The 10,746-nt window shown below is 45.6% G+C and overlaps 1 protein-coding gene across 1 annotated transcript; it reads right to left on the bottom strand.

Annotated features, from left to right (window-relative positions):
* Positions 1 to 2,181: 2,181 nt before the first annotated feature.
* On the bottom strand, positions 2,182 to 9,090 carry LOC117837220 (uncharacterized; the record flags this gene model as incomplete). Its single annotated transcript, XM_072290493.1, has 6 exons — positions 2,182 to 2,201; positions 2,353 to 2,389; positions 2,509 to 2,676; positions 3,278 to 3,437; positions 3,560 to 3,617; positions 8,412 to 9,090. Coding segments are annotated over 6 exons (1,122 nt in total), but the record flags the coding sequence as incomplete, so codon positions are not given.
* Between the last annotated feature and the right edge of the window lie 1,656 nt (positions 9,091 to 10,746).

Raw genomic sequence — 10,746 nt, 5'->3', positions numbered from 1 at the left:
CCGCAGTCTCGACAAACTTTGATACCTCTGACATGAACTGTATGCCATACATCCATGGTCTATAATCCATCTTTAACAATCTATGACAACAATTCTATGTTATATTAATTAATTTAATGAGTTATGGGTGCAATAATTAATAACTCAATTAAACTCAATTTTATAAACTTAATTAAATTATTGTAGTAACTAATAAGTAGGAAGAAATATAATCAAAATAAATTCTATATTACCCTAAATGAAACTTAATTAAACCATGGATGTAATAATTAATAAGTGGAAATAAAAAAATCAAACTCAATTATATATTAAATTCAATCAACCTCGTTAATTAAAACTATGGATCTAATAATTAATACGTGGGAAAAATCTAATCAAACTCAATTCTATATTACAGTAAAATGACAATAATGGTTATAATATGATCATAGAATTTTATTTCATAAATAATCCATCTCTAATTTCTTTCTCTCTCTTCTTCTCTCGCTTTTAGATCTAGATCTAGATGACAACCTGATGAAGCAATAAATGATGGATAGAAGTTGAAAAAGAAGGTTGGAATGGCACAAGCTCACCTTTTATAGCCACCTCCTCTAAAGAAAACAAGAGCAAAACCTTCCCTCTTAGATTTGGTGTTTTTGGAGATTTTCCTAAGCTCCTCTCAGGCAAGCTCCAAATGGAAAGTTGGCTGGAGAAGAAGCTGTCCGCAACCTTATCTAGGTGGCATCTGTGCTGGCGAGCGCTCGCCCGGTGGCTCCGGTCACCTTTGTACTGGCGGGTGCCAATTCCACCCGCCAGCATACTAATTTAGATATGCCAGCACAAATCATTTCTAGCGAGAGACATATCTATTTGTTTCAATAAATTAGAATATTTGACATGTTGTTTAGTTCCGACAAAAGCAAATATCCAGACGGGTTTGTTACAAGCAATTTATAAAATATGGTGGCTTGTTGTCTAGATTTTAACCGGAATAGAAATTTGTTCGTTAAGAGATATGAACTGCACTCCCGTCCCCTTGCTACTAGCTTGGCAAATCTATAGCCCTATATGCCAGTTATGGTTTGGTGCACAATTAGTTGTGGAGTTAGTGATCAGAATTGCAACGTATGTTTTCACGCCAGTAGGTTGAGTCAAGTCACATTGGTAATGATTGGTCAGTGGCTAGTTGGTCGACTAGCAGCTAGTTGTTCAGTTCAGCTTCATGTCAGCAGAGCCTATTATAACCCTGAAATGATCATTAATTAGGTTAAGCTTCATGCCATTGAAGTCTCCTATAGTATTTAAGTTTCTTTGTTGATCAACTGTATATTCTTATTGCTGCATGATTACCTCTAATCTTTTTGCGCCTTTACTTTGTTCTGCAGCTTTCATTTTCAAGTAGGCGGAAGAGAGTTGGACAGCAAGCGGATCAACAATCTTTGGAATCGTAGGATTGTATTGTACATTGCTGCGACAACGTTGCCATTGTTTTTCTATGGGTGTTTTTTGTCGACTCCAGCCATGGTAGGTCTGTTCTGGCTCACAACTTTGTTCAGGGGGATTCTTGTTGAACTTGATCCTTGTTTTGGATGCCATGTTACCTCTATAGCTCATGTTTGTTGACGGATTGATGTGATTTTCAGTTTTTATCTTTACCCCTCAGCTCAGAGCTAAATATTTATATCACCAATGGAAAATGATTATGATTGTCTGCAGGACTCACTCCCCTTTTATTGTAACAAACGGGAGTTGTATCATTTGAACGGAAAAAAAAACAGAGTTGTTTTACAAATTGAATATAATAAAAAATTCCAGGTGTTCCCTCCTAATTCAAACATACATGTTATTAATAGAGCCGTATACTGTTTTTTGTATGCACGCATATAGTTATTATTGACTGAAATGAAATATGGTTACAAGGATGTCTGTGACTCTGTATCCAGCATAAGTTGATTTATTACTCAATCCAAATTAAAATGTTTGACACGTGGAAAAGGAAAGTAATTGGAAGAAAAAACTGATAGGTGAAATATATGGTGCGTGATAGCATTTGTAACAAACACATTACATCACGAGAAGATTTTTGTTTACGAACACATGGCCGGAGGACTGCCTTTCATGAAGAAGGGGAGAAATTCTTTACAACCTAAATCTTTAGCCCACAGAATTAGGCTAGAGGTGGAAGATTAAAATTTTAATTCACTCAGATTCTGAATCCCCTGGAAGAGGCAGAGGCATCATGAAACCAAAATCAACGTCATTGCGCCGTCCTCATAAGCTTGATCAAGACATCATGATCCTAGAATCCTGATTGCAGGACATCAACACATGGCTTGGTAGACCACCTAGCTCTAGCTACTTACTTCTGACCTGCAAATTTCACTCGCAGGGGACGCCCATCCAAAATCTGCAAAATGAATCCAACTTGAACAGTTATACCATGCACGCATGATTAGCAGATCGATAATTCATGAATTCGATTATTGGATAGTTAAGAATTCAAAAACTAAGGACCGGTAAATCTACCTGTCCATCGAGCATAGCAATAACATGTGCTGGTTCATCATCAACTGTGGTTGCCATGGTAACGAACCCGAACCCCCGTGATCGCTTGGTTTTTATGTGGTACATGACCCTCACGTCTGCAACCTTGCCATGCTTGCTGAAGAACTGTCTAAGTTGGGAGCTATCAACCTTCCGTGGCAGATTACCAACATAAATCCTGAAATAGGGTCCGAATTGTGGCTCTCCTGCCTTACTGTGTAAAGGCTCAAGCCTTTCTCTGGTTTCCTGCTTGCACATGCAAATGAGTATTATCTATTGAATATATATTTTTAAGTAATTCTATCTCCTAGCTAGAGATGTGCAGTACTGCGGGATTCAGCAAAAATAACCTGTGACCCTTAACTACCTCTTGCCATTAATAATTGTTTGAACATTATTACAAGACCGACCAATAATTTAGAAAACGGGAACAAGCTATAATGCACTTCTGTTTGAAAAGAAGCTCAACCCAATATATGTATGACCGTATGAACACATTCTAACCAAGTATAGTCCATAAGTATGTATCAATTTGTATATGTCAACTGATCCACAACTGATTTAGGAGCACTAGCAAGATCCATAATTTCCACCAAAAGAATGTTACTTTCATTACAGTGGAAATCTCCAAGGAAAACGTGTTTATTAAAATTTGAAATGCTACACAGATGAGGCCCTTATCCCCCAGGACAGAGCAGAGGAAGGAATGGAAAGGAGTGATCCAATGAGAGAAGAAATGCTCATCACTCACTGTTATGCAGGGTTCCCATCCAAGGAGCGGCGCATCCTGGATATGCTGGAGGCGCCAGGTTGGACTCCAGTCCCATCCCCAGTTGGCGGCATCAACACTGACAGCAGCACACTCCGCTTCAAGCCATTTGAGGTGCACAATCCTACACCTGAACTTTCCACTGCAAGTCATGATTTATGTTTGTGGGATAACATAATTCAATTAGAAAATCAAGCACAAACTCTTGAGTCTCCTACACAGCCATCTCCAACGATCCTAGAACCTACTGAAGTAAACACAAACCTGACATTCAGCACTGCCACTACATCCGATTCACCTGAAGTTGCTACCACTGAACCTCCTGAACACACATTACAAGTGGCTAATACTGTGAGAGTGCAAACCCAGGAACCAAGCAGAGCAGACGCCTCCACCTCCACAAACAGATCAAATAACTCTGAAAATGTGCTAGCTGATAGGGAGACAGACCAGGTGGACGACATGACCAGCTTCCTTAATTTCATCTCACATGTACCAGTTGCTCCCATTTTGCACACACCACCGAGAGTAAATCCCATCCAGCAAGAAAGCCATGGAAACAATCCAGCTCCTAGCCACAGGAAGAGCTCACGCCTAGCGGACAAAGCTAAGCTACACTCAGGCAAAGATAGCATTCAGCTTGCACAGAGTATTCTGATTAGCAAATTGGGGGAATTATCACCAAAAGCACCGCACCAAGATAAACCTGACTTTGATAATCTTACGCAGCATCTCCCGAAGCCTTTGACAAGCATGAAGATGGCTGCGATCCAGACTCTGGTGGAGCAAGGAAACAAGCCTAGGAGCAAGAAGAAAGGCAAAGTGACGCCGGCGCCTGTAGAGACAATGGAGGCATGACCATCGCCTCCCAGTCTCGGCCTCCCAGTCTCTTAGTCGTTATATTTTTATTAGCATGTTTAAATTGAAAACTCAGAACTTCCCTCGGTGTGTAATTTTAATGGGGCCCTGCGGCTTCAGCGGTATTTGGGCCACGACGGGCCCAGAGTCGACGTCCATGAAGCTCGTCAAGTTGCCCGCGACGGTGATTTGTTGGTGCCTGGCTTTGTATCCGACCTTTGCGTATAGCCCCACCGTGGGTTTGTATCAGGCCCTTACGCCTAGCCCCATCGGCACAAACCCATTAACAACTCAAGCTGTGCAAGTTGATAATCATTGTTATGTCGCAAAAAGATTGTAACATACTATGCTGGAATGTCAGAGGATTAAACGCGGCCGCACGTAGAGCGAGTGTGCGCAATACAATCATCTCATCAGGGGCAACAATCATTTGTCTTCAAGAAACTAAAATAGCCCATTGGACAACACGCCTTATCAATGAGACGCTGGGACAAGATTTTGCAAAAAATTTTGTCGCCCTACCAGCCAACGACACAAGGGGTGGCATCATCCTAGCAGCAGCGGATAGGCATTTCCGTCTACATGACACCCTCACTACGACATACACACTATCCGTGACCATTACCATGAAAGCGGACAATACGTCCTGGAAGATCACGGGGGTTTACGGACCACAGAGCGACCAGGAAAAATTGAACTTCCTAGATGAATTAAAGAATCTAAAAGACCAAGTCCCTGAACGTTGGCTAATAGTGGGAGACTTCAACCTGATATACAAGGCCGAAGACAAAAACAACGGTAGACTAAATAGAGGGCTCATGAGAAGATTCAAGCAAGTGCTTGACATAAACCAACTCATGGAATTAGACCTACGGGGCAGAAGATATACGTGGAGCAACGAACAAGATTCGCCGACATTTACCAGAATCGACCGATTCTTCGGAACACCAAAATGGCATACCCTCTTCCCAAACTCCGACCTGCAAGCTCTACCGACCATGGGATCAGATCATTGCCCATTATTTTTAACAGGGGACGTGGCACGGCAACACTACACTGGTTTCTGATTTGAATCATTTTGGGTGTCCATGCCAGGATTCATGGAAATAATTCAGGGGGTTTGGAATCAGTCAGTCAACACGCAGGACGCCATTCTGCGAATGCATGTTAAGCTCATCCGAGCATCAAAAGCACTTAAGCTATGGAAAAGGCAAAACCTGGGCAATCTAGCATTACGATTAGCCATAGCAAAGGAGGCTCTCCTCCTCCTGGACGCCGCACAGGAACAACGACAATTGACACTAGCGGAGCTTGAATTCCGTAAATATCTAAAGGCAAAATCAGATGGACTGGTGGCCATCCAAAGAGCCAGGGCACGACAACACTCCAGACTGACATGGATAAGAAAAGGAGATGCATGCACCAGATTGTTCATGTTACACGCAAATAACAGGAAGAGAAGACTACACATCCCCATGTTAAATACCAATCTGGGCCCAACTACTAATCATCAGCAAAAGGAAGAAGCAGTGTATGAACACTTCACGAGCCTAATTGGGGAAGCGCAAGAACGAACGTTGAGTCTAAACTGGACCAATTTGGGATACCAACCACATAATCTAAATGAACTTGAAGATCCTTTTGAAGAGGATGAGATAAAAAATGTGATCAAGCACTTACCGACAGAGAAATCACCAGGACCGGACGGATTCATCGGCCTATTTTATAAGAAATGCTGGCCCATCATAGGCGCGGACCTAGTCACGGCACTCCAGGCCTTCCACTCCTTACGCACACGACGTTTAGACCTTATCAATGAAGCCAACATTGTGCTACTGCCTAAAAAAGAGGACGCCACCAACCTATCTGATTTTCGGCCAATTAGTCTTATCAACAGCCTCGCCAAAATCATAACTAAACTGCTAGCGGACAGACTGGCTCCGAGGCTAAATGAGCTTGTCTCCGATTCCTAGAACGCCTTCATCAAAAAAAGATGCATACACGACAATTTTGTCTACGTACAAAGTGTAATCAAAGCCTTGCACAAGGCTAAAAGGCCAGCATTCTTCATAAAGTTGGATATCTCAAAAGCATTTGATTCATTGAGCTGGGCCTTTCTCCTTGAAGTATTGGAGGCACTGGGTTTCGGACAACGATGGCGAGATTGGGTCTCAATACTACTTGCCACTTCAACCTCTAGAGTGCTACTCAATGGTACTCCAGGGAAAAAAATCCGGCATGCGCGAGGAGTGAGACAAGGAGACCCCCTTTCCCCGATGATGTTCATCCTGGCCATAGATCCACTCCACAGGATAATAGAACTTGCGGCAAACACAAACATCATACATCTAATCCTCCCGCGGGCAGCCAAGCTGAGATGCTCACTCTACGCAGACGACGCAGCACTTTTTGCTAACCCAGATCGACAAGAACTGTATCGCATGCAACAACTGCTACAAACCTTTGGAAATTGTTCGGGCCTAAAAGTTAACTTGAGCAAAACAGAAATCTTCCCCATCCGTTGCAATGACGAATTAATCTCAGAGGCTTTGGTGGACTTCCCGGGCAAAGTAGCGGCTTTCCCTGGAAAATATTTAGGACTCCCATTGCACACACGTAAACTAAGGAAAATGGACATCCAGCCCCTCATTGACAAGGTCAGTGCCAGACTGTCAGGATGGAAAGGAAAATTGCTATCATCAGCAAGGCGCGAAACACTAGTTAAAAGTGTCCTCACAGCTCAACCAATTTACCACCTGACCGTTTTTCCTACTCACAAATGGCTCATCAAGCAAATAGATCGACTAAGAAGAAGCTTCCTATGGAAAGGAGAGGAACCAGAGAAAGTAAGCGGAGGACATTGTCTAATCAATTGGCCGACGGTATGTACACCTAAAGACCTTGGAGGGCTAGGGATCCTAGATCTCGAAAGACTAGCAAGGGCACTCAGAATGAGATGGCTTTGGTTCCAGTGGAGAAACAACGATAAACCATGGGCGGGACTAGAGATCCCTTATGACAAAACTGATAAAGACCTATTCAATGCGTCAACAATAGTCAAAGTGGGCAAGGGAGCAAGGACGAATTTCTGGCATTCCAGCTGGCTCGATGGGAGAGCACCAAAAAATTTGGCACCGTCACTTTTCATTAAATCAAGAAGAAAAAATTTCACCGTACAACAAGCACTACGAAACAATTTCTGGATCGCGCAGGTCTGCTCGCTGACAACCGAGGATGAAATTTGTGAATATGTCAATCTATGGGAAGAAATTCAGTTACTGGAACGTGACCCGGAGGGCGAGGACCAAATCACATGGAGATGGACACAGACAGGAGAGTACACAACAAAGAGTGCTTATCGCATACAATTTCAGGGCAAGACAAAGACACGAAATATATGCCCGATATGGAAGGCAAAGACCGAACCCAAATGTCGTTTTTTCGCATGGATCCTGCTACACAAGAAGATTCTCACAGCTAACAACCTAGCAAAAAGAGGCTGGCCGCATGACCCCCAATGCAAACTATGTAACTCTGAAGCCGAAACACCAACGCACATTTGCAAAGATTGCCCATACACTAAGACAGTGTGGTCCAAGCTTACAACCTGGTATAGCCTGCAAGGCCTACCAGCAAGTGATTCAACCCCCTCGGTAAGTGGATGGTGGAAGAAATGCAGAGCAAAACTGGATAAGCAATCGAGACCGACCTTTGATGGCCTCATCATCTATTTCTGGTGGAACATATGGAAGGAAAGAAACAGGAGAGTCTTTAATCATGAATCCAAATCAACTGAAGAGGTAGCGTACTTAATCAAAGAAGACGCCCAGCAATTTAGCTTCGCTACACAAGGACCAACAAATCAGTAGTCGAGCATCTCGCTGGTTCGATCACCCTCGTCAAACTAAATATAAAGCTGGTGAAAGAAGCACCGGAATTGTAGCACTGTTTCTTGCTTTCGTTCTTCAGTTTTCAGGGAATTTAGTTGTCTAGTTTGCTTGGGAGTTTTTGTTTTGTTGTGTTTGGACGGCAGTAGATGAGATACTGCCTGTTGTACAGACTTGTTCTTTTTTTTTTCTCTTCTAATAAAATTTACGGCAAAGCTTTTGCCGTTCCTTTCAAAAAAAATTTGAAATGCTGGTATCACGAAACCGCTCAAAAGATTAGACACTGTTCTAGTATTTTACTGGAAGCACAGTAAATATAAACAACCATCGAAAATAATTAAATTGCATAATTGGGTTTGCACCTAATTTACCTCGGTTGAACCACATGCAGGCCTCATCGCTCCATTCCACCGGTAGCTGCTCGACGAGTTCCGCCTTGCTGTTGTTAAAGTTGTACCTGAACACACGGCACCTCTCGAGGGCCGACTTGCTCCAGGTCCTTCCATAAAGCTTGCTCTTGATCACGAAGTAGGCGCACCCGCCACCGCTAGCGCCAAACCGTGCAGCATCCACTGCGAAGCTGGTCGGGTGCCCAAGGAACATGGTCCGATCGACCAAGCTCGGATCGTCCCTCTTCACCCACCTTACGTCCTGCTGCAGCGCGTACACTGACACCAACAGCCCTCCAATAAATCTGCCGACGCTATGATATTCCAGGTCATCCTCGACGCGGTAGCTGTAGGTGCAGTAGTGCTTGTTGACATGAACAAGTGCCCAAAGGAGCTCGCCTCGGGACTCCAAGAGGTAGCTGGAGTGAACTACTTTGCCGGATTCGTGTGGCATCAACCACGAACGGCGATCGCCATGACCGCCGGTAGCATCGTCGTCTTCGACCTGCCTCGCCGTGATGCACTGAGAGCCCCTTTTGTCGCACACAAAGATCCTGCCGTTGTACGTGATAGGCGACGCAGCAGCGGCCCTCTCCTCCGGAAGAGACGGCGAGTTGTTCCCGCACCACCGTCCACGCCGCGCGACCAGGATGCCGAAAGGCCACGTTTAACGCGGGCAGATAGTACGACCTGTTGACGGGACCAATCAGATACAGAGAGATGACCATGCCGACGGCGTGATCCCGCCACCACTTGGTCTCGTCGTCGCATTGTAGGGGAGGTAGGGGTGCGGCGCCGGCAGATCCTCCGGTGAGAGGGTCGAGGTCGCTGGAGTCGTCGGGATAGGTCGTGAGGGTCGAGGCGGCAGAGCCGTCCTTGAGGCTGATCACCCATCTCCTATCTCGAACCCACGTCTCGGTGGCGGCGGCGCCACGGCGGCTTGACCTGGAGGAGAAGACGCAGATGGCACGGCGGCAGTTCGTGGAGTCAGCAGTATATATATGCGTTGGTCAAGTTTGAACTGGACAAGGAATAGTCCGTCGAGATTAACTCCGACGAGGTCTTGTAATACAGCTTCGGCGATGGCAATTCGGAGCTGGTGGCAATTGGCAAAGCGCTGCTTGCGGATGAAGCGACGAGACCTGCATGTGATGTGGCTGACCATCAAGCCTGCCGTTGCTCCAACAGAGGTAAGTCACGTCTCGCTCGCTTGAGCTCATTGATCTGAACATTTACCTGTACTTCCTAGTATATCTGAACAATTTGCGCACGCACAGAAGCAAGGAATCAGAGGAAGGCTCACCAGTGACACGCATAAGAGTTTTGTAGATCTACCCCGCGCGCAGTGTGTTGTGCTCGTCAACGAGGGTCGAGGAGAGGCCATCGTCTCCCTCCGAGAGCATGACCTGGGCAAGGAGAAGCTGAGTTTTGCCAGCTCCGCGCGCCCTCCATGCGTGAGGCGCGGCACCAGATGGTGTTCCAGGCCGTCATGGATGACCTGGGCCACCGACAACTCCGCGTTGGTGGCGTGGCTGTGCAGCAGCGGAAGAAAATTGGGTGCAGGCCGGATGCAAAACGCATCCGGTGCATACCCAATCCGCTCGGCCGACGCGTGGAGTCCGCTTCAATCCGTCGGTTGGCATCGCTTCGCGTTTTCGGAGTTTTCGCGGCTCCTGTACTCGGCTTCAGGACTGTACGTGTACTCGGCTCCGTCGTTTGGCTTTTTACAGCTGCATGGCAACGCCGTCGGACCGAACTTGGCTAGAACGCACAACACCATCGGGAACGCACCCTCGTTTTTGCCTGGCTAGTTATTAGTAGCTCGAGCCACCTCGTTTTGGCTCACGAGCTGGAGACCTCTTAGCGACTGGATAGTGTCAGCGACGGTGAGGGCGTGAAGCCACCTCAATGATGGCACGGCGGCGCAAGACGATAGGAAGGAGCTAGGCGCGTCGGATTTGGGCTCGAGCTCATCGGAGTTGTGGGCGTTGAAATTGGATCACCTCGTCATCCACGGCTCCTCCTGCAATCCTGCATGACCCGACGGCGCGTCAGTCCGTGAGCTATGAGATCTCTTCGCAGAAAACTGAACGGAGCCTCTCAAATCAGAATCTAGCAGATTTACAAAAGAAATTTATTTCAACAAAAATGATTCAGGCTCCCTCACCTATTACTATTATTAGGTGCTCTCTCGTCCGAGATAACGAAGCTGCACAAAAGAAAACGAATCAAATCAAAGCTAGAGCATCTAAACTCCTGCGGCCTCACCTACGCGGCTTCTGATGCCCCTCCGCGCCAGAGTCCAAGTGACGATAGG

Source organism: Setaria viridis, chromosome 9 (genome assembly GCF_005286985.2).
Source record: "Setaria viridis chromosome 9, Setaria_viridis_v4.0, whole genome shotgun sequence".
Classification (NCBI taxonomy): domain Eukaryota; kingdom Viridiplantae; phylum Streptophyta; class Magnoliopsida; order Poales; family Poaceae; genus Setaria; species Setaria viridis.
The sequence above is the reverse complement of the archived record's forward strand: the minus strand, read 5'-3'. Positions and strand labels throughout refer to the sequence as shown.